Source organism: Naegleria lovaniensis (genome assembly GCF_003324165.1).
Source record: "Naegleria lovaniensis strain ATCC 30569 chromosome Unknown tig007, whole genome shotgun sequence".
NCBI classification, from domain to species: Eukaryota; Heterolobosea; class Eutetramitea; order Acrasida; family Naegleriidae; genus Naegleria; species Naegleria lovaniensis.
Window position 1 is genome coordinate 280375 of NW_025407829.1, and position 22073 is coordinate 302447.

At 36.5% G+C, this 22073-nt stretch overlaps 14 protein-coding genes across 14 annotated transcripts; 6 read left to right on the forward strand and 8 right to left on the reverse strand.

The window, feature by feature from the left end:
* Window positions 1-104: 104 nt before the first annotated feature.
* On the reverse strand, window positions 105-1972 carry C9374_013962 (uncharacterized protein; the record flags this gene model as incomplete). The annotated part of the gene is made up of 6 exons (XM_044689896.1): window positions 105-408; window positions 487-550; window positions 610-780; window positions 837-858; window positions 910-1093; window positions 1197-1972. The coding sequence occupies 6 exons, from the start codon at window positions 1970-1972 to the stop codon at window positions 105-107; spliced, it is 1521 nt and encodes a 506-aa protein (XP_044553394.1).
* Window positions 1973-2136: 164 nt separating this feature from the next.
* C9374_013963 (uncharacterized protein) lies at window positions 2137-2814 on the forward strand (the record flags this gene model as incomplete). Its single annotated transcript, XM_044689897.1, has 2 exons — window positions 2137-2223; window positions 2302-2814. The coding sequence occupies 2 exons, from the start codon at window positions 2137-2139 to the stop codon at window positions 2812-2814; spliced, it is 600 nt and encodes a 199-aa protein (XP_044553395.1).
* A 64-nt stretch (window positions 2815-2878) lies between these two features.
* On the forward strand, window positions 2879-5791 carry C9374_013964 (uncharacterized protein; the record flags this gene model as incomplete). Its single annotated transcript, XM_044689898.1, has 5 exons — window positions 2879-3772; window positions 3842-3987; window positions 4048-4194; window positions 4238-4311; window positions 4362-5791. 5 exons carry the CDS (start codon window positions 2879-2881, stop codon window positions 5789-5791), a joined length of 2691 nt encoding a protein of 896 aa, XP_044553396.1.
* A 92-nt stretch (window positions 5792-5883) lies between these two features.
* C9374_013965 (uncharacterized protein) lies at window positions 5884-6354 on the forward strand (the record flags this gene model as incomplete). The annotated part of the gene is made up of 1 exon (XM_044689899.1): window positions 5884-6354. The coding sequence occupies one exon, from the start codon at window positions 5884-5886 to the stop codon at window positions 6352-6354; it is 471 nt and encodes a 156-aa protein (XP_044553397.1).
* A 652-nt stretch (window positions 6355-7006) lies between these two features.
* Window positions 7007-8524, forward strand: C9374_013966 (uncharacterized protein; the record flags this gene model as incomplete). The annotated part of the gene is made up of 1 exon (XM_044689900.1): window positions 7007-8524. The coding sequence occupies one exon, from the start codon at window positions 7007-7009 to the stop codon at window positions 8522-8524; it is 1518 nt and encodes a 505-aa protein (XP_044553398.1).
* A 306-nt stretch (window positions 8525-8830) lies between these two features.
* C9374_013967 (uncharacterized protein) lies at window positions 8831-9646 on the forward strand (the record flags this gene model as incomplete). The annotated part of the gene is made up of 1 exon (XM_044689901.1): window positions 8831-9646. One exon carries the CDS (start codon window positions 8831-8833, stop codon window positions 9644-9646), a length of 816 nt encoding a protein of 271 aa, XP_044553399.1.
* Window positions 9647-9679: 33 nt separating this feature from the next.
* On the reverse strand, window positions 9680-10672 carry C9374_013968 (uncharacterized protein; the record flags this gene model as incomplete). The annotated part of the gene is made up of 1 exon (XM_044689903.1): window positions 9680-10672. The coding sequence occupies one exon, from the start codon at window positions 10670-10672 to the stop codon at window positions 9680-9682; it is 993 nt and encodes a 330-aa protein (XP_044553400.1).
* Window positions 10673-10744: 72 nt separating this feature from the next.
* Window positions 10745-11332, reverse strand: C9374_013969 (uncharacterized protein; the record flags this gene model as incomplete). Its single annotated transcript, XM_044689904.1, has 1 exon — window positions 10745-11332. One exon carries the CDS (start codon window positions 11330-11332, stop codon window positions 10745-10747), a length of 588 nt encoding a protein of 195 aa, XP_044553401.1.
* A 290-nt stretch (window positions 11333-11622) lies between these two features.
* On the reverse strand, window positions 11623-13236 carry C9374_013970 (uncharacterized protein; the record flags this gene model as incomplete). Its single annotated transcript, XM_044689905.1, has 6 exons — window positions 11623-11927; window positions 12013-12367; window positions 12421-12495; window positions 12566-12677; window positions 12750-12912; window positions 13065-13236. The coding sequence occupies 6 exons, from the start codon at window positions 13234-13236 to the stop codon at window positions 11623-11625; spliced, it is 1182 nt and encodes a 393-aa protein (XP_044553402.1).
* A 171-nt stretch (window positions 13237-13407) lies between these two features.
* Window positions 13408-14637, reverse strand: C9374_013971 (uncharacterized protein; the record flags this gene model as incomplete). Its single annotated transcript, XM_044689906.1, has 1 exon — window positions 13408-14637. One exon carries the CDS (start codon window positions 14635-14637, stop codon window positions 13408-13410), a length of 1230 nt encoding a protein of 409 aa, XP_044553403.1.
* A 142-nt stretch (window positions 14638-14779) lies between these two features.
* Window positions 14780-16621, forward strand: C9374_013972 (uncharacterized protein; the record flags this gene model as incomplete). Its single annotated transcript, XM_044689907.1, has 1 exon — window positions 14780-16621. One exon carries the CDS (start codon window positions 14780-14782, stop codon window positions 16619-16621), a length of 1842 nt encoding a protein of 613 aa, XP_044553404.1.
* A 139-nt stretch (window positions 16622-16760) lies between these two features.
* Window positions 16761-17582, reverse strand: C9374_013973 (uncharacterized protein; the record flags this gene model as incomplete). Its single annotated transcript, XM_044689908.1, has 1 exon — window positions 16761-17582. One exon carries the CDS (start codon window positions 17580-17582, stop codon window positions 16761-16763), a length of 822 nt encoding a protein of 273 aa, XP_044553405.1.
* Window positions 17583-18157: 575 nt separating this feature from the next.
* Window positions 18158-20842, reverse strand: C9374_013974 (uncharacterized protein; the record flags this gene model as incomplete). The annotated part of the gene is made up of 3 exons (XM_044689909.1): window positions 18158-19114; window positions 19229-19890; window positions 19942-20842. The coding sequence occupies 3 exons, from the start codon at window positions 20840-20842 to the stop codon at window positions 18158-18160; spliced, it is 2520 nt and encodes an 839-aa protein (XP_044553406.1).
* A 107-nt stretch (window positions 20843-20949) lies between these two features.
* C9374_013975 (uncharacterized protein) lies at window positions 20950-22049 on the reverse strand (the record flags this gene model as incomplete). The annotated part of the gene is made up of 6 exons (XM_044689910.1): window positions 20950-21441; window positions 21498-21512; window positions 21561-21577; window positions 21627-21681; window positions 21753-21801; window positions 21967-22049. The coding sequence occupies 6 exons, from the start codon at window positions 22047-22049 to the stop codon at window positions 20950-20952; spliced, it is 711 nt and encodes a 236-aa protein (XP_044553407.1).
* Window positions 22050-22073: the final 24 nt, after the last annotated feature.

Below are 22073 nucleotides of genomic sequence, written 5' to 3' on the forward strand. Positions count from 1 at the left end.
TTTGGTGCGATATTGTAGAAAACACTCAGTTTCATCAAAGATTCTCTTCTGCCCATACATTAAAAATTTTCATTATTTTCATTGAATCCAACATGGTTGTCACCTTAATTCTTTCGAGATGGTGTTGTTGAAGATTCTCTTTTCGTGTAACATTTGGCAATATACTCGGATTTAATCCATGAACGAAGAGAGAATGATTCATGAGTCTTGATGAAAGGATGTTTGAGAATGGTACCATTGATGTCAGGTCGTTCTCCGAGGTCTTTGTACTTGAGTAGACAAGTTTCCACAAATGAACAAAGTTCAAGACTGGCATGATTCGCCTGAAGCTTACTCAAACATTGTTCACAAATTTCTTCTCGAGTCATGGAACCAAGAGTAAATATATTTGCGTTGGGTAAAGGATATCTATAATGCCCAATAGAGAATACATGATGAAAGATGTCAACAGAAATTGTTGTGTGTAACAACACTACTACTACGTACTCGCCAAGAAAGAGCTCAACAGTGATAATACCAATAGACCAAATATCGCTGTTATAGCTATATGCTGTGATTGTAGGATGGGAAATTGATTCAGGAAATGAACAGACATATTCAAAAACTAACCTTCATTGTTCAATCGCTCTGGGCTCATGTACGTGACACTTCCAGTAAATGTTTGCCATATGGTGAGAGAGTGTTCGTGAGAGGAATCTTTCTTTGAGTTACTCATTCCCATTTCTTGTTCCTTAATTCCTACCAATCCAAAGTCTGATATTTTCACATAACCCTTGTCATCTAAAAGTTGTTTCCAAAATTATATTAAAATTATTAAATATTTTCTAAATACATACCCAATAAAATGTTTGCAGGTTTCTGTTGAGGAAAGACGATGAACTAAATTGCTTGTTCTAAACCAATACTTACTAAATCTCTGTGTAAAATATGCTTTTTTACATGTAGATAAAGCAGACCCTTGAGTGTCTTGCTAATAATCACGCTGATTACAGCCTCAGGAATTGAGTATGGCTTCTTTTCAACAGTGTCCAGATAATTTTTGTAACGTGTATATAATTTTTGAAGTGATCCTAGAGACATGAAATCCAAAATCCTAACCAATACAAATTTTCATTTCACAAAACATTATTTTCATCAAAATACTTACACTACTCAGTGTGATTGTAATATTATTAATTAATGTCTTAATTCCTTACTTACTATAATATGTACACTCTTTATAATAACATTCATGCAACTTAATGAGATATGGAGAGTCGCATTCAAAAATTGTTTTCACTTCTTTAAAAATCAAATCTAGCTGTTTTTGTGACGTGTCTGTCACACGTTTTTCAGCAAAATAGAGTTTTTCATTTGTTTGTGGATTAGAAATAGCAACTCTAAATACTACTCCAAAAGATCCATTTCCAAGTTCTTTCATTGGATATTTATGAAAGTCATCCACGGAAGTTATTTTAAAGTTGAGAGGAAAATTATTATGTGAGGATGATGAGACATGTTGGTCATTCGACGAGTTTTGCTTTTGTTGTGACTGGTAAAAAGTTCTATGTTCCAACACACTCATTCCTTTGATTTTAATCCCCTCTTCCGTAATTTTAAAATCAGCCCCATAACGAGGTGATTTAATTTGAAGTAATCGTTTGCTGTATGAATCAATGGATGATGAAGATGCCGAGTCAGATCCCGAAAACCATGATTGACTACTGCCCCCACTTAGAGATGTAATATTTAATTTTATATTTCTAGGGCCTACTTTTTGTTCAGCAGTTTGAGAACCTTCGGTCCCTTCTTCATCCGTTCGTAGTGCATCATTTAATATGTCAAATGCCAGCCGAGTTGGTTTAGTTGAATGAAGGGATGGTTTTGCATCATCTCCACCACTCGAGGATGACTGGTGGTCCTGTTTTTCTCCCTCGGAGCCATTGATGATTGTTTGGTTGACCTGTTGCTGGTGGTGACCACGAAGAGACATTTTTTAATGATTAGGAATTAAAAAAGGCGTGATTGATTTCGAACTAACTTGACAGTAATAAATTTTACTTTCAATTGGATTGCAATTCTGGGCTGCCTGTATCGTTCATCATTAAAAAAAAATAATTGAAAGATTGGTACAAAAGATTTTGTGTCCTCCTCAACATGAAAGCCTTAAGTGTTTGCTTTTTGAGTTGTTTCGTTATTGTTCTACATTTATATTGGAAATCATGTACGATACATGCTGCAGATGTAAGTACACCATAGCTTTACATTAAGGACGAATAATGTATTCCGATGATCTTAACCGATATGATTAAAAACTGCTAGTTCTCGACTATAATTTCAGATCTTCAAGACTCTATTCTTCAGTACAACATCGCTCCAACATTAACGTTCACAACTGTTGAATCAACTCAAAATTTAACCAGCTCGTCTGTGGTGGAGAATACTCGACTGCAATTTGCTCGAGGAGTCGCAAAGCTCTCCATGTTCCTGGAGCATAAGATGAGATGTAATTGTAGAATGCACAAAACAATTTTCGAACAAAAGCAATGTATTGATAACTATTCACATTATGATATCTTTCTTACAAAAGTCAAATGTGAAACATGTTTAGGAGCAGCGTCCTATTTGAAAGCACTACGTTCATTAGACGAGAACAAGACGTGTGTGGCAGCAATGAATTCTGTGTGCTACCCTTTCCGTGACAACCTTAGCTCGGTAGGGGTTGCATGCAGGCAATTCTCCTCAAAGTTTTGTGGAATTCCAATGATTGAAAGTATTGTCGATGTAAGCTCGACGCCAACAGACGTTTGTGTTGGCCAATCCTTTTGCAAATAATGTACAAATACTCTTATCTTTGGCGAAACAAGTTGGTTTCATCGGAATTCAGATTAATTAAAAAATGTGCCATCTTCATTCTGTGGAGTCTTCTTCACGTTCTGCAAATGCAGCTTGCAGCACATCCGATCGAGTATTGTTGCCCACCGATGTTCGTCCAATCACTTACCGATTGACATTGAATCCAGATCTTGAAAAGTTTGTATTCACTGTGGATGAGCAAGTTGATTTGAAGATACAAAAAGATCCATCTTCCATCACCAAGATCGTAGCAAACAGCAAGGAAGTAGTTGTTCATGAAGCTTCTCTTTCTATTGGAGAAACCAAACTCGAGTTTAAGAGCATTACATACGATGAAGCAAATGATTATGTAATTTTTGAATTGGACAATACCAATACTGCGTTTTCTTCTCTCAAAATTGATGATATTGTCACACTCAATATTAAATCCACTGGTGAATTGAACGACAAACTTGTAGGATTCTATCGTAGCAAGTACTACAAGGATGGCGTTGAAAAGTATGGCTGTTGCACACAATTCGAAGCAGTTGACGCTCGTCGATGCTTTGTGTGTTGGGACGAACCATCTTTGAAAGCTGTGTTTGAGGTAACTCTGATTGCTCCAAAAACCTATGTGGCACTCTCCAACATGCATTGTATTGAGGAGAGAGATCATAATCAAGATCAAAAGCTTTGCAAATTTGCTCCAACTCCAATCATGTCTACTTATTTATTAGCATTTGTTGTCTATGAATTTGATTACGTAGAAATGATTGCAACAGAAACTCATAATAAGATTCCTGTGCGAGTTTATACTCCTGTAGGTAAAAAAGAGCAAGGAGAGTTTGCATTGCAAGTTGCTGCAAAAGTGTTGGCTCTTTATGAAAAATACTTTGAAATTCCTTATCCATTAACAAAATTAGACATGGCAGGAGTTTCATTAGCAGCAGGAGCAATGGTAAGTACATGGCATTTGTTCTCTTGCTTCTACGTTATGGAATATGTGATGATCTTGTTGAAATGATAGGAAAACTATGGTTTGGTTCTGTACAGAGAAAATGCAATCTATGTCGATCCAAAGAATACCTCTTCAAGCGTCAAACAATATGTTGCAATTGTAGTAGCCCATGAGCTGTCTCATCAATGGTTTGGAAATTTGGTTACCATGGCTTGGTAGGTTTTGAAAATATTTTGTGTACAATGTTAAATGGATGAACATTAACTAATATTAAGGTGGAACTCACTCTTCCTGAATGAGGCATACGCCACTTGGTGTGAATATTATGCAACAAATCAAATGTTCCCTGAATGGTTGGTTTGGGAACAATTTGTGCATGATGATTTCTTTAAAGCCATGTCATTGGACTCTTTAAAGTCAAGGTATGTATGAATGGTTGAACATTTCGAAATAACATGGCATCAGCCATCCTGTTGAAGTACCTGTAAGAGTTGCTGCAGAAATTGATGAGATCTTTGACGCCATTTCTTATTCCAAAGGTTCGTAGAAGTAACAATTGTCTTTTGAATTTTCACAAAAAAACTTGTAGGATGTTGTGTGGTAAGAATGTTAATTAACTTTTTAGGAGAAGAAAACTTTAGAAAAGGAATGGTTCATTATTTGAACAAGTATAGCTATGCGAATGCAGACACGGTTGATTTGTGGGATGCTCTCACACAAGCAACTGGTATTGATGTAACTTCATTGATGGAATCATGGGTCCTCAAAATTGGATTCCCTGTCATCAGTGTGACTGAAAAGATCAATGGCAATGACAAGGTGCTCACCTTGAGACAAGATCGATTTTTGGAAGAGAGTGGTATTGACGCTTCTGACACTACCATTTGGTCCATTCCTGTATCCTATATTGTCTGTTCAGAAGATGACAAAATCACAGAGAATCAATTCTTAATGAAAGAAAAGGAAACAACACTCACCATTCCTTCCAGCACCAAATGGATCAAATTCAACAAAGATCAAACTGCTTTCTTCAGACTGAATTATCAAAGTGAGAATTATTATTCAAGTTTAGTAGAACCTATTCGAAACAAGAAACTCTCAGCCATTGATCGAATGTCAGTCATTGAGGATGCTTGTACCTTATCCAAGAGTGGACTTGCCTCCACAGAAGGAGTGTTCACACTCATTTCGGCCTATACCAACGAGGACAACTATACAGTGGTATCAAGTTTGGCCACTTGTTTTGCCACTCTTTTTAATATTTACAAGCATGAAGAGAACATTGTTGAGAAATTTAACAAGCTTGCCATTTCCACATTTTCAGGAATTGCATCCAAGTTAGGATGGACACCAAAAGAAAATGAAAGCCATTTGGATTCCATGCTGAGACCAATCGTTCTTAATGCTCTTATCAAGTATGGAGACAAGACCACCATTGAAAAGGCCACTTGTTTGTTTGATCAATATAGAAATGATCCAAACTCTGTCATTGCTGATTTGAGAGGTGTTGCCTATCATGCAGCCTCAAAGTATGGAGGTCAAGAGAGATACAATCAATTACTTGATATCATCCAAAAAACTGAATTATTTGAAGAGAAAATTAGAGTGTTTCGTGCTCTTGGAGCATCGAGCGACAACTCTCTCATCTCCAAAACCCTTGGAATGGTTCTTGATGGTTCTGTTCGTTCTCAAGATGTTATTTATTTACTTTCTGGAGTCTCTACCAATCCAAAAGCCACAACTCTTGCTTGGAAATTCTTAATTGATCATTTTGAAGCAATCAAACAAAAGTTTGAAGGATCTTTCTTACCTGGAAGAATTGTGAAAATGTGTACAGAGACTGTCACTGATCCAAAGGATGTTGAAACCTTGAAAACAACACTTGAACCACTCAAGTTTAAGGGAATTGAAAGATCAGTAGATCAGTCTATGGAGGCCATTTCTATTAACAGCCAATGGTTACAACGTTCTAAGGATTCTGTATTGAAATGGCTCAATACCAATGTTCAAAATCAGTAATTCAGTAATCATCAATGATGAATGAATTGGATCCACAAGATCGAGAGTGCAATTTCAACATGATGGTTTCATTCTCTTCACAAATAAAAAAAATGTTGGATCTCAATGATATGGATTGCATTCTTCCGAAATTATATTTGGGAAACGAGCTTGCTTCACAAGACATTGCCATGCTCTCTGAATTTTCCATAACTCATATTCTTCAAATCAAGGACACACGGCAGCAACAGACTCAACAAACGTCATCGGAATGCAACAATATTCAATACATGACCATTTATTTGGATGACAATTCAGACGAAGACATTTTGTCACACATCCCAAAGTGTGTTGAATTTATTTCTCAAATTATGGAGAGTGGAAAGGGATCTATACTGGTGCATTGCACGATGGGTATTTCCAGATCTGCATCCATAGTGTGTGCCTTTTTGATGAGACATTTGAATATTTCTGCTGATCATGCATTGAACATGATTCGAAAGGTTCGTCCAATGGTTCAACCCAATCAAGGATTTTTAAAAGCTCTTCAAGAATATGAGCAATTATTGTTGAGAAATAACTAAAATCATATTGGTTTCAAACAAATTAAGGGTGGCGTTTGGACAAGAGGTTTTAAGGTATAGAATGATTAATAAATTTCTCTTAATAGATAAAAAAGGAACCAATCTGCATGTTCACCTGTTCCCCATTCGCAATCCATGGCAAGGAAAGGAATGCAGCAATCATCTATGAACGAGGAAACCTGAATCAACATGTCTCCAGTTCGATATCATGCTCAGAACAAGTGACTACAGAGTCGTCATCTTGGTTAACCTCAAAGGTCAGATTGACTCAAAAGTCGAGTTTAAGTAATCCTACAGAAAAGATCCTGTAGAAGTACAGTCAATGGTTTTTTCAAATCTTGAACGAGCACAAGTAGATAAGAGTTTCAAATTTGATCATTCTCGAGTGGATGAATTATGGTTGATTGAACCCCTAAGGGTGAATTTCGAGAGGTGCAAAAAATTGTTGAAGTTTGTCTGACAAGTCCCTCAACAAGATTTCATCAGGACAGGACAAACAAAATTCAATTAGAACATTCAATGTTGATTGATGAATAGATGCAACCAAGGGAATGTACTCATGGATGAATAGAAGAGTACAAAAGTCTACCGTTCTAATTTGAAAACTATTCAAGAAAAAAATTGAAAAATATCAACACTCTTCTTGCTCATCATGATCACTCCGAAATTTGAATGTACCCAAAATGATGAATTTGTTACCGTCGTCATTTACATTCCTCATGTCAAAATGACTGAAATGGAATATAGCATTGATAACACCACTCTTGATGATCCTAATCATGATCACACCAAGTCACTACTCCGATTTTATGTCAAGCCATATTTCTTACGATTACATTTTGCACAAGAATTGAATGATACTGGAGAATTTGATTTGGCAAAATATGATCCCGATAACGAAAGAGTAATTATTCAATTACCTAAAAAGAATCGTGGAGAATTTTTTGAAAATCTTTCAATGATTACATGGTTATTAGGAGCAAATAGAAATATCGGATCATCAGAAGGAAGAGTGTCATCCTCGAGTCTATTCATAGGAGATCATGAACATGTTGGTGCATCTTCGGCATTGCCTTCTCAAAAAGCTCCATTGATTGAAGTAGTGGAAAGTTCCAATCACTTAATGGAAGATCAAGAAGAAGAACATGACGATGAAACACATGGCATGTTTGATGAAAATGCTAGCGCTGAAGATTGGCAACAACAGCTGCCAGATCAAAAGAGTGCTTCCGAACTCATGAAAGAAGAATTAGGAATTTCTAAAATTTATTATGGATTTAACAAACAATTTACAGACGTTTTCACAAAATTTTCACAAGATTATATTAATGAAATTATTGATGTACCCTTGAATCCAGAAGTAATTCCATTTGAGGAACGAAAGAAAATTAGAATTTTAAATGAAGTTGAAGAGTTTGATCCTGAACATTATTTGGTTGATTACATCAACAAGGATAGAGACATCAAAATGGTATTTGATTTCAAACCACTCTTTCTTTCGACTCCACAACCCTTCCAATGGACAGACAAGGAGCAAGAAGCCCTTCGATCGTTACCAAAGAAGGAATTTTTAATATCGAATGAGATTGCTGTGTATTGTGGTCTTGTTGATTTATTATGCTCATTCTCTTACAATCATAGAAGCTTTATGGGTGAGAATAATTCAGAAAGTGCATGGACCATCTGCAAAATGAGTTCACAATTGTCATGGCTTGAAGAATTGAATAATCTCAAAGAAACACTTGAGATATTCATCAGTCGAACATGTGTCTATGCATTATACAGAAACTTTGATCTATGTATTCAATGCATCAAAGATGTTTCTCAATTATTATCATTAGGAAAGGAATATGTGTTACGTGCCTTGTTAGAAATTAAGGACATTCTTGCTCACACTCATGACAAGTATCTGTTGAATAAGATCTATGTCGATAATTATTGTATTTGGATTCAAGGAGTCTCCAATCCATCTCTTCAGAATCTTGCCCATGCTCTTATGCAATTGGTTGATGAAGAATTTCTCATGAAGAGAGATGAATTTCTTATCAGTGAACAAATATCCCTGAAAAAGTTGGAAGATTATGCCGAGGAGTGCATTTCAAATTCGAATGGAAATGTGGACGATTTAGTCATGACAGAACAAGATAAGCAACGACCTCTGGCTCTCTAATGTTGTTGTACGTACTCACCTGGTGGACCCTAACATTGGTGTACCGCCCGAGAGAGCACACACACCCGAACATGTGAATACACTATGGATTTGGCGCCAAATTGCAACTACAAACCGACAACAAGCTGAAAAAATTGAAAACAAACACGAGGTAACAACAGATCGCCTCATCTCATAATCCAATACACCAACAAGAACTGTGTTTTGCATCAACAATATTTATTGTAGAAATATCTCTCAATTGTTGCAGTGTCCTGTGAAAAACTGAAACCAACAACAACTTATCTCTCTTTTATGATGATCACCATGCTTGAATTAACATCTGCAAGGGCTGCTGAACCCTCTACAACACACATTGCAATTTCGGAGGTTGTCCTTTCTCCAGGTTCTGAACCTGGGGTGGAAAGCCTTGTAACCAAGGCCACATCTTCCGTGCAGCAGGAGCATCAGGTTCCAAAACAAGAACCAAAGCAAACTTCCTCTCTCAGATCAATATGTAAATCCCTCAGTAGCAAATTAGCTAAAAACGAGTTTTCCAAACAAGAAAGTGGTCTTGTTAAAATAGTAGAGCTTATGCGATGTGACGGAATAGAACACCGGGTTCAAAATTATCAAACTCTCGACAGAGTCCGAAATCAATTATTTTCATTTCGTGTACCTTCTTCTCAAGCTCTCGTTCAAGAAATTGTTTGGAGCGACTTCTCATCCCAATATTTTAAATCTAACCCAAATAATTCTCCCCAAACCTCACAATTTAATAAGGAAGTCATCAGGCTGCTGGAGAAAGAGGAAATAGAGCTTCGTTTTAATCTTAAACTTGTCACAACTTGCAGTACGTTTAGGCCTTCCAAACAATCTTTGGAAGTACAAGAAAATTCTTGTAACGTACCACTGAAAACTATTATTGGAGGACAATATTATGACAGCATTTATGTTTGTGATTTGAAACAATCCAGCTCTCGAACCAAAACGTTTATAATACTGGAGAGCTTGAATGTTGCAGAAAACTTTGACTGTAATCAGTCCATTCATGTTTTTAGGATTTACGGTGAAAGTCTATTTACAAGGAATGTATTTCAATCGTGCAACTTTTCAGATATTTCAATAATTGTAAATAAATAAAACTCTATGTACATTAACATTCTGATATACATGTTAGTTTTGAGCCTTGTTTAACTCGACAATCTTGAATTTCAGTTTTTGAACAATGTCCTTATTTTCTGTTTTGCTGGCATAATCTGATAAGGTTCTACCCTCGTTATCCGTCTCGCTAAGATCTGTAGCATTGCTAATCAATATATCTATTACTTGGTTTAGAGATGGTTGATAGAAAGGATATGTCGACTTGTCTATCTTTGATAACGCGAACATTAAGCATGTTCGACCTTGATTGTCTTTGACATTTAAATTTGCTCTTCTCTTGATAAGTTCATGAACTAGAGAATAATATTCAATGGAGTACATGAGCAATGTCTTTCCATTTGCGTCACAATCATTTACATTTGAACTCTTCAAAATTTTTAATGCTTGATCAGTAAATCCTTTCTCAGCAGCGAACATGTACGCACTTTTCTGCGTGTTAAAGGTTTTAATTGTCACATCCACAGATTTAAAGCTCAGAAGGGTAGTAATATAGGTAAAGTGTTCGTTGATAATTGCATTGATTAAAAGTGTTCTTCCCAAGTAGTCTTGTCTATTTACAAATTTTGGATTAATGTTGTTGAGAGCAGTTAGTAAATTAATAAACGTTTGCTCGTTTTGGGATGCTCCTATGCTCAATTTTTGATCGGTTTGATCATCGAAGCTTGGGGTGATATTATTATTATTAACAGGAGTCTTACTTAATAAATCACTTGCTCGCCGTCCATTAGATCCACTCATACAACACAAACAAAATAATTTCTGCAAAATGATTTCTTCATCCAATTCTCGGATCGATAACGGAATTTGAGTTTTCAACATTGTTTCAACTATCGGAGGTGAAATGATTGAATTATTATTTGTAATTGAATTACTTCTTGGAGTTCTTGGAGTATTATTGGTGCTGTTTGGGGTCATGGGAGTGTTATTCAACGGGGTTGTGTTTAGGTTTGGCGAGTTTGCAGTCGCATTGTTGCTTGACAAAGCGCGACCAGGTGTTTGAGTCATTTTTTGCTGTAGAAAAGAATGACTTGATCGTTTAGAAATTTTAAGATTAATATTGTTATTGATTTGATTAATTTATGCTCTCTTCTTGTATTGTCTTGAAGCTCTTCTACCTCTGCCCAATTCACCATATCTGCCTTCTCTCTTTTGACTTCCGTGCTTGTATGGCTTAGCATGGGATCCGATTTGACCTGGAGCAAGACCAAAGTGCTTCTTGGATTCAGTATTCTTGTTACCTCTCAAAAGGACACATCCCTTTCCGTCTGGTGAGATTTGTGCCAATTGATCGAAGGTCAAAACTTGACCACCGTTTTCAACAATTCTCTTTCTGGCAGTTTCAGTGACGTGCAAAGCACAAACCTTCAAACCCTTTGGAGCATCCAACAAACGAGCATCATTTGTGATAGTACCGACAACAACGGCAACAGAATCCTTCTTATCACCAACAAGCTTTTCTAATCTGGCAAGAGTGATTGGTCTTTGTTCTCTTCTAGAGTGCAAGAGTCTAGCAAGAACTTTCTTGTTGAACTCAGCACCAGTTCTTCTGGCCAAGAGCTTGTAGAGTCTGACGAGAATGGCCAAATAAGCATTTGGTGAAACCAAAACCTTTCTGCCTGGCTTCTTTGCGTGAGTCTTTGCTAAGTACTTCTTCTCGATACCCATTTCTATGCAAATTTATGGTAACTGTGAGGATTGAAAGATGTTTCAACAACAATTTTTAATCAATTAGTGACAAGATGTGAGAGAATCGATAACGTACTTTTGGCGTATTTTTTTTTCAACAAATTTTTCAAGAAATTTCAGCCAACCGACCATAAGAGTTTACAATGACCAATAAAAAATATTAACCAGAGAAACCTTGGCCAAGGACAAGCTGCAACACAACCATTCATTCGTTTCGATTAACGAGGTGCAAACTCATTACTTGGTTAAACTGTTCCATATGTTATTTATTACATCATCATTACAATCATTGTTGTTGCAATCATAAGCAGCAGAACCAAACGAGTCATGAAGTGAGAATGATGAGTTGGTGCGCCTGATAATGCAGCTCGATCACTCAAAGTCAATGAATACTCCTTTCTATCAAATTCCTCAGCCCATCCTTTATCTGCTTCTCCTTTTCCTGCTGCAACAATCCAAGGCTTGATGACATAGGAACCCTCAGTTGGTCCGTTTTGAACTTGAATATTCAAATTGAGAGTACCAGTGCCAGGAGAGACATTCTTTTGAATAGCCTTACCAAACCATTTATAATCTTGTAAACGTATGATTCAGGAGAGAGTAAGCAACAAGATCCATTGTTGTGTGTGGATGACGTTACTTGAAAAATAATAACATACCTGGAACGCTTAACAAATCAACGACAATGTCCACATTCACAGATGCACTATAATCGACCGATACAGGAATATTCTTTGTGCTCAATCCAAGTCTACTTGGTGGTGAAACAATTCGAATAGCATTGCCCACGAGAGGAGTGTTATTATTATTGTTGGAAGGAGGTTTTTGATTGTTCGATGGAGTTGGAGTGACAGGAGTGCCAGTCGATGAGACTTGAGCATCCCAACACGAGGTATAAGGTGCACTACCTGCATTGAAGACCCATCTCCATTGGAATGCATAACGACCTTCAGGAAGATTGGCAGGAATGGTGAAACAACCGGTACACAGAGCCTTATCCATGTTTTCACAGAACTTGAGGGATTACAACATGCATTTGAAATACAATCTTACATGTCAATACTTACTTTTGGACAGTTTTGGTAAGCTTTACCTCCTCCATTTTCCAGAGTTGCTGGAGCAACATTATTTCCCCAATCCACCTTTTCGTAATGATCATCATGCAATTATTGATTCATTGAAAGAATTCAGAATACTTTATAAAATACTTACCAATAATTGCCAATTATTTGTGGATGGATCATTTGTTGGATTCACACTTGAAATGTAAATCTTATTACTTGTGTCTGGAATGTATGGGTTGGTGCAAGATGCTGCCACATGACTGTTAGTGTTTGTTCATCATGTCATTTATGAAAGTGTGAATTGCATGGCAAGAATCGATGGCTGAACTTACTTTTTTGCAGGCCATGCCAAACACACTTCTTGTCCAGGTCTGTAAGTGGCCATAGGGAATGAAGAGGTATAGAATGAAGCATAGTTAGAATTTGAAAGGATATATTTGCATGTTTCAGATTGGTGATTACAACCAGTGTCACCTCCAAAGGCGCTGTTGATGGCTATTAGAGATTGATGATACATTCATATTTTCAGCAGTTTGATGATGATTTTAAGTTTTCAATTAGTGCGAGATGATGATTCAAAAAATGATAGTTGATGAATCAACATCATCATTGAGAATCAACAAACTCGATCTTGTGAAATAACTTACCAGCATGGGCAGCCCAGTTTCTTGGTCTGGCTCTGCACTTACTGGAGCTGTAGTAGGCTCCATTCTTCTCTGTGTAGTCGGTGCAGTCAATCCAGGAGTGAGCCAAAACAACACTCACCAAGGTTGCTAACAGAACAACGCCCAACAGAGAAGCAAGTCGCAATGAAGACATTTTTTTGGTTTTGGTCAGATTAGAATGACTTCTCAATGATTATTTATGTGAGCTTGACGGATCAAGAATTTGTTGACAGTTAAAAGTGCGACGAGTTAACATTTGTTAAACATTTGGGATTGAAAAGGTGTAAAACAAGACAGCTTTCGCAGCTTTGAATTCAGGAAGTTTTTACTTTTTTTGACCTAGTTGGGCTGCAAATTGTTGATAGAATTTTAAATATTGCTCTTGCTGTTCACCGGTGAGCTGTTGATATTGGTTGTCAGTATTTGGATAAGCTGCTGCAACTTTGGAGTTTAGCGAAGCAGAAACTGTTTGATAGGCATTTGTGCTGCTGTTTTGAGAGCCCTTAAGGTAGTTGAAATAGTCAACTTTTTTTCTCTCATCATTAGATAACGCTCCTTGTTTTCTCAAGGTATCTCGATACGTCTGTTCCATTTTCTTTTCATTGTTTTGTTGAGGTAAGTAATGTTGATAATATTCTTTTTCAATGTCTTTGGTTCCTTTTTGTGACTCTTTGTAATTGATACCAACAGGATTGATGTTAGCATCTACAGTTAAGCTCTGTGGCACGGTTGGTTCTGCAGGTTTGTATTCCTCAGGATAATGAAATGGAAGAGAAGTTGTTGAAATACCCTTCTCTTCTAGAGATTGCTTCATTTTGGATTTCATTTCTTGTTCATGCTTTTTTGTGGCGAGAGGATTGGGATCATCAGCACTCCAACGAATGTGAATTATTTCATCATTATCTAACGATTGGCCGAGCATTGCTTCTCGAGCAAATTCAGCACATAACCTGTTCTTATACTTCACAAAGGCATAGCTTCTTTCGGGAAATGCTCTGATATATTCAATTTCTCCCCATTCTTGAAAATGTCTTTTAATTACCTCCTCATAATCCACACCAGCAACATATTTAAATCCGCTCACGTATAATGTTCTACAATCCCGATTGAATGATCCTACACCAGCCATATCATCTCGATCAGTTGCAAATTTAGCTCTTCCGAAACAATCCTTTGTGATTGGTATTCGGCTTATATCTGCTGATGTTGGAATTCTATGAAGATATTTACAATTAGGTCCTTCAGCACAGCAACCCTTTGCAAAGAACAAGCAAAAGAAGGGGTCTTTAAGAGTACAACCAACGGTCCATCCAGCATCAGTTTTTATGTTACATCTACTTTCAGCAGCGTCGATATCTCTTTTTTGTCGTTGTCCAATATATTTGTGATACCAAATATTGTATTCTCCTCCGTTTTCTTCTCTTTGTAATTTTGATTCTTTCTTGTTGGATGCTTGAACACGTGCTTTTCTAATCTTTTTTACTCCTCCGCTCGGAGAGGGAATATCTTTCTTCGTATCGGCTGATGAAGCGTTTGCGTTTGTTTGGTTGACCATTTTTTAATTGTTGTTTTTTGCTAATATCAAAATGATATTGCCTGCTTTATTGGATGAATAGAATCAAGGAATAGAACATTAAATATTCGAACATGTTAGGCAACAAGTTAATTGAACATGAAGTCCAACAACAATCAAAAAAATGTCCAATCCGCATCACCGGCCTTATCATCAAGGTGGTAATCACAGAAATGAAAGAGGAGGCTATCGGAACTATAATGATCGTGGACGTGATAATTATCAACAACATCATTCATATAATCAAGGAGGAGGGTTTAATAATGCTCCATCACAACAGCAATTAAATCCGCTCATGATGGCCAAGAAGCCTAAAGTTATCCATGTAGATCCTTCAGTGGTTCAAAAAACAAAGCCAACGATTAATACAACGGTTCAAGAAATAATTCATAGAAGACAATTAAAATTCCCAATGGCTCCAGTTAATATTCCAATGTCGAAGGCTCCTCCCGAGGCAGGAGAATATCCAAATCCTTTCGATTTTCCAAATGTGCTAATAGATACACGAACAACAATTGTAATGGAGGATTTAAGTGCTGATACAGAGAATGATTACATCAAGAAATTACTCGAAAGTTGTGGACAATATACAAGCTGGAAACGATTGAAGGATCCAAAAACTAATAGATGGTTAACATTCGGTTTTTGTGAATATCAATCTTGCTCTTCTGCAATTCGAGCTCTACGTTTATTGAACTCATTGACAATAGAACCTGGAGTAACCATCAAAATGAAGTGCTCCAAGAAAGTCCAAACTTTTATGGATCAATATCAACAAAAGAAATTAGAACTGTGGGCAAAGAAGCTTCAGGAACGAGATAAATCATCATCTCAGGGATCAAGCACAACAGATGAGCTAACTCCTGAGCAGCGACAACTTTTAGCTCAATTAGAGCAACAAATGGCGTCTTCAAAATCGGAAGAAAAAATAGAAGTGAGAGAAAGTGATCGAAACGAGTTTGACAATTATGAAAAGGCACTAGATGACATTTCTAAGATTATTATAAATGATCTAGTTAAGGAGAGAATGAGCATTGAAACTGAGAATCGGTCCAGAGAGTCTATTAGTCAACAACTAGCTGTGACAAATACTGTACAAAAAATTGCAGAAACTGGTGTGAGTAATGAGGAAGCAGAACAAAAAAAGAATTTAATTTATGAAGAAATTCGAAGATTCAGAGACAATGAGAAAATGAAAGAAGAAGAAGTTAAAGAACTTGAAAGAAAAAGAAGAGAGAAAATATACCGAGAAAAGCGATTAAAGCAATCCAAACAACTTGAACGAGAGAGAAGAAGAAGACAGCGTTGGGAAAAGGAAAACGAACAAGACAAAAGACAACGAGAGGTTACTATTCGAGAAATTGAAAGATTTGAAAGGAGACGAGAACGAAGGTATGGTGGTATTGACGGAACTGGTGAGGGCTATGTGAGCAGTGATGAAGAAATATCTACTGGAGTTGATAAGAAAAAGATCCAAATTGAACTTCAAGAAAAAGCACCTAGAGAACCTTCATCTGAGGTTGTTACTTATGAAGAAGAAGACCAAGATTGGGGAAGAAAGAAGAAAAAGCTTTCAGCAGTTGAGGAGATTGAAAAATCCAAGCGAGATGCAGAATACTTGGACCGTGACAATATTAGAAAAATTCTGCCGACCTCCCAAGCAGATATTTTCAATTATCCAATGGATTGGAATGTGGTCGACAAGTACTCTCTTTGGCTTCCTCTTGCTCCATTTGTTGATGAACAGATTATTAGTTTGACAGGAGATCCAGAAGAAAGCTTGAGTCAATTTGTGTTGGGCAAAGTGGAAACACACTCCTCACCACAAGAAATCATCAACGATCTTGTAGAGATTTTCGACGAACAAACTGAGCCATTCGTACACGAGCTTTGGGATAGATTGTTAGTTGAAATGATCCGAAAACAACGTGAAATCGAATTAGAAAACCAAGATAACATTGAGTAAACAGTTCTCGATTTTTCATATGTGATTGGTTCAACCTTAAAGACAATAAATTTTAATTCTTTAGAAATAAATACATGTTTAAACAATGATAAACAAAATAATATGTTCAAATGTTTGGCATAATCCCTCAAATAATAAATTAGAGATCCATAACCATGAGATTGATGAATGTACCAACAGAGCTTGGAATGGTCTTAAATGGCCTTCTTCTTCTTTCAATGTTTCCTCCAGTGGCTTTGTTTGGTAAATAATCAACCACTTCATAGTCTTCGTAATTAACACGTGCAACTTCGTTGAAACCAATTTTTGCGTACAGAGCTTGAGAAGCAAAACCAGTGCATTCAACCATAATGGAATCGTACTTCTTTTCTTTTGCTAATTGTAGAGCCTCATTAAACATTCTCTTTGCAAGTCCAACTCGTCTAGCAAATGAATAAGTTCCTGCTGAGCATATTTTAAAGATTTTCTTGCCACTACTACTAGCTGTACCTTTTCCATAATGATTGTGTTGTTGACTTTCTTCATAATTGGCGTGCAAATCATCTAATAGACGCAAATGAAGTAGAATGCCCTCATCGTTAGATTGAGGTTCAACCCACTGATCTGCATCAGAACATAAATGAAATCCTACAACCATGTTCGAAGCTTTGTCAATAGCAATGTGAGACAAGCCTCCTTCAGCACATCTTTTCACATACCCATACGCATACGGAAAGTAAGCCATTGGAGTTGTTGCAGTTCCAATAGCGAGAGGCTCTTCTTGAGAAAAGATTAATGCTAGGGCAAGAGCAGTTTGCTGAACATGCTCATGACTTAATAGCACAACATCAAAATCAGAAGCACTCATTTGGGAGATTTGACCCATTCCATCAATTGTAATGACTTGTGTAACCATAGGAATGTTTGCAGAGATAGTACTGCTACTAGTATTGCTGGTTGTTGTTGTTGTTTGAGGATTCATGGTTTCTTGTGGTCGTGTTGGTAATGTTATAGATCAACAAATGCGGATGAACCTAAAAGAGTGTTTGCTGTGTCTAAAAAGGTTGATTTTCAAGATTATGCAAAGATAATAGTTGCACCTCTAATTGAATGATTGCAAGGTAAGTATAATGATTTGTAATGGGAGAAGATGAAATAAAGCACACTGAAGGCTCTACCTGCATGCAGATTGTAATCGGCTGTTTCTCGATAAATTAAATAGGATAACTTTCTGCTGTTTACTCAGGCAGAAAAGAACAAAATCCAGAATGGTTCGGAGTGGTGAGTGCAATGAAGATAACTGAAAATTCAATAATTCAGGAAAGTCTAATATTTCTTTCTTCCGAATTATTTAATCAATATATGATGAAAATGAACACAGAGTTGTATGTTCTTTCTAATGAGCACTGTGCTTGAGTGTTTTTTGATGTGCGCGCTGTTCCACAACAGTTGGATTTCGATTTTTTTTTCAAAATTATAATTTGAAATGCTGAAATGGAACGTGTGGATAATGGAACTGCACTTCTCACACACAACCCGACGAAAAAATAAATATTATTATTGAGTGACTGAAATACCATGATGATGAGTCAAAGTATGAATGGTTTCCCTAGCAAATTTGCATTTCTCAATTTTTAAATGACGCAATGTTCCCTTCTTGGCAAGTGTTTTGACAATGTCATCACTTACGAGAGTATTTTCAGAAATATCAAGAGTTTCTAGTGATGGACAGCTGAGTAGGTTTGCAATTCCATCGTTGTTGACATGAACACATCTTTGTATAATTAATTCTTGTAAATATTGACAATGTTGCAAATGATGAAGACCTTCGTTAGTGAAACCTCTCACACTTGTCAAATTTAGATATCTCAAAACTCCACTCAGGTGCTTGGAAATGGACTCTAATGTCTTATCTGTAATATTGGAACACTTTTTGAGATTCAAATGATAGAGATGTTTTGAATTTTTCAATACAAGTTCAACACCTGCATCTGTGATCATGTCAGAGAATGAGAGAACTAATTCTCTTAAATTTGTTGTCCATTGAGACAATACTTTAAGACAAGAATCGTTGGTAAGCTTACATCCCATCATGTTCAACTTTTCAAGTTTCTCTAATCCCTTTTCTGATTGAACTCCTGACAAATCTACCAAGTGACAACCTGTTAAATTAAGAAAGCGAATTTTCTGACAAGAATTCACAAGGTGGGAGAGGCCTGTGCTAGTGATATGTCTACAACATTGAAGCGTTAAATCTTCGAGCTGGGTCATTTCAGATAAATATTTTACACCTTCATCAGTGATTTGATGACAAAATGTCAAGTCTAAATATTTCAACTTGCTTTTACAAGCTGATTGAGATAAATGTTTCATTCCAACATCTGTTATGTGTACACATCCTGTGACATCCAAGTATTCCAGTTGTGAAAATTGGCTAACATAGGACATGGCAGAGTCATTCACTTTGGTACAACCTCTCACATTGAGATGTGTTAAATTTTGGCAAATATAAGTCTATCATGTTGTGAACCATGGTTATTATGGTTAATTCAGGCCAAAATTTTCATAATAAAAATAAGGATTTGTCACTACCATTCACATGATGTGATCCTATCCGATAATACTTACCAAATATTTAACACCATTTTCAGTAATAAAGTGACAACCTTGAACATTCAGTGTGTGAAGAGTTTGTAATCCATAGCATGGTTCTCTACTGTTTGGATTCTTTTTTGGAGCCATCATTCCATAGCTTTTCTGATAAAGTTGAGTATAAAAGAGCATGTTATAAGGAGTAGAAATTGGAAAATTAGCAGATTTGTGTTGTGCTCTATTTTGAGCTCTATTTAACACTCTTTCTGACACATCAGTGGATGCAGTTGAAGTTACTGAATAAACATCATCATCTTCTTCAATTCCAATATTTTCTGTGTTATCATTTTCATCGTCATTGAACGATTGAGAATCCATATTACTTGAGAAGAGACTTGGAGATTCATCGAGTGAATCTAAATGTTGTTCATAATCAAAATTCAGATCATAATTACCACTGAGTGGATCAATAGCAGGATTTGATAAATAGTCTGCATTCGAATAAATGTATTTGTGAGCCAGTTGAAGAAGACCCTTATCCGTAATTTGAAAGTCTTCACTACTTCCAGTATTACACAAATCTAATACTTCTAAAAAGGCAAATTTTCTTACAAACTTTACAAAATCATCTTCTTTCAATTTTCGAAGAGCTCCTGCTACTTGAACTGTGTGAACTCCTCGAATCCACAACACAGCAACTGATATGCTCATTTCGTATCATAAAATCGACAATGACGCTATGTACTTACATCGTTTACAAACAGCTGCAACATCTCTTGCCAAATAGACAACAGGAATATATTGAAATATTTTGATAATGAGCTCATCCGGTAAATCTCCATACATGTAGTCATAATCATAATCCAATTCTAACATTTCTATTTCCTTAATAACTGCATTACCGTCTTCAGAAAAAAACTTGGGCTTTCGTGTCACCTTATTTCTTTTATATTTTCTTCTTTTTTGTTGTTTCTTTGAGGACTTTCTTTCCAATGTTGATTGAAAGTTATTAGGACTTGCATTGATTTTACTCAACGTTGTGTCTGTGAGTGTGACACTAATCTTTGGAACATCATTTTGAAATTTAAAAGGTTGTCGTTGTGCGTTTTGATTTGAGGAAGATATGGACAATGTCTTGTTGTTGTTGTTGGATACAGAGTTGTTGTTGGTTGCTACTGAATTATTTGATTTTTTTACAGAATTTCCATTCGAGAGAAACAATCGAGCGAGGTGAGTCGTAGTGAGACTTTTACGTTTCTCTTCCTTTGAGGAGGAATTGGAGGAATTGGAGGATGAGGAACAAACCGATGCTCTTGTATTGTTGGGATCAACTGTTGGTGGTGGTGGTGGTGTAGTAACGACTAATGATGTTGTATGATGGTGATGAGAGGATGATGGAATGCTGGCATTTGGCAGGTAGTTCCGATGCGTGTCATTGTTTGAAATCGATGGTAGTGTTATTGCACCATGGTTTATGGAGCAAGAAGGAGTTGCTGTCAGAGGGTTGGTATTAGCATGATTCAAAGAGGTGTTTGTATTGAAAGTAGCACATGATGAGGCAACAGTATTCGAGGAAGAAGCATGCAATGTAGTACTATTGCTTGTTGTTGTCGGTTGTTTGTCTTTACTCTTTTTGAAAGGAACGAACATTTTTTTTGCTTGACTTTGACACTTTTTAATGTTCCTTGTTCAGTGCCTTTGGTTCACTGTTCTTGACATCCCTTAATATTTACAACGTTGTGATCAAAATTTATTCGTTAACAATTACAATAAGAAGAGGAGGCAGCAGTTTCTTGAGGTGTAGTCGATTCAGGAAGTTTGGTTTGACGAAGTGGCACCAAAAACACATCATCTTTGTGAGTGGGTGGCACGTTTTTGTCTGTTCCATTAAATTCAGTGGTAGGAGTTGAGGCAGAGGAAGCATTTGTGGTTGGGAGTGCATTGGCAACTTTTGTGAAAAGTGTTTTTATGTTGTATCCTGCCTTTGCGCTTGTCTCCAAAAACATAATTCCATATTCCTTTGCTTTTGCTTCTCCTTCTTCAATACTGACCTGTCTCTTGTCAGAATCGCTGGCAAGGTCAGTCTTATTTCCCACCAGCACAACGATAACATCGTCACCTCGCTCAGTCCTTACGTCCTCAATCCATTTAGCTGTATTTAAAAAACTCTGCTTACTCGTTATGTCATATACAATAATTGCTACTGATGAATCTCTGATATAACTTGGAATTAAACTTCTGAAACGTTCCTTTAATTTTTAAATTTTAAAAAAGATAAATAGATGTTTCATATTAGGTCACCTACCTGTCCTGCTGTATCCTATTTCATTGAATTAATGATTCGTTAGATTGCAAAAATAAAACTTACCCAAAGCTGAAGACGAACTGAATATGAATAAGAACGTGTAGACCGTTTCCATTATTAACTACATACCTGTCCTGTCTTCAAGATACATGGTTTTAGAGAGAAAATCTATACCGATAGTGTTCTATATTTTCAAAAACAAGATGTTATACCATTTTACATTCGTTGCTACGTTCCATTTTCTGTCAGACTTACGTGATAGGTTGTATCAAAAGTATCATACATAAATCTCGTGATGATGGATCTATTTTCATTGATTGTAAAATACAAAAATCGTGCAGTAATCGCCATTATGATTTAAATATTGTTGATGTAGTTCATGTTCGGAAGTTGAGCAAATACACACAAAAGAAGATATCGGAGGACAAATAATTGTTACCCACTTATGATTTTTGATAATTCAACATACGTTTTACCCACAGCTTGATCTCCGAGAAAAACAATTTTATACTTGTTGGCTGGTATGATGGCAACGGATTGAGCAGTGTTCATGGTTTCGTAATGGATATTTTTTTG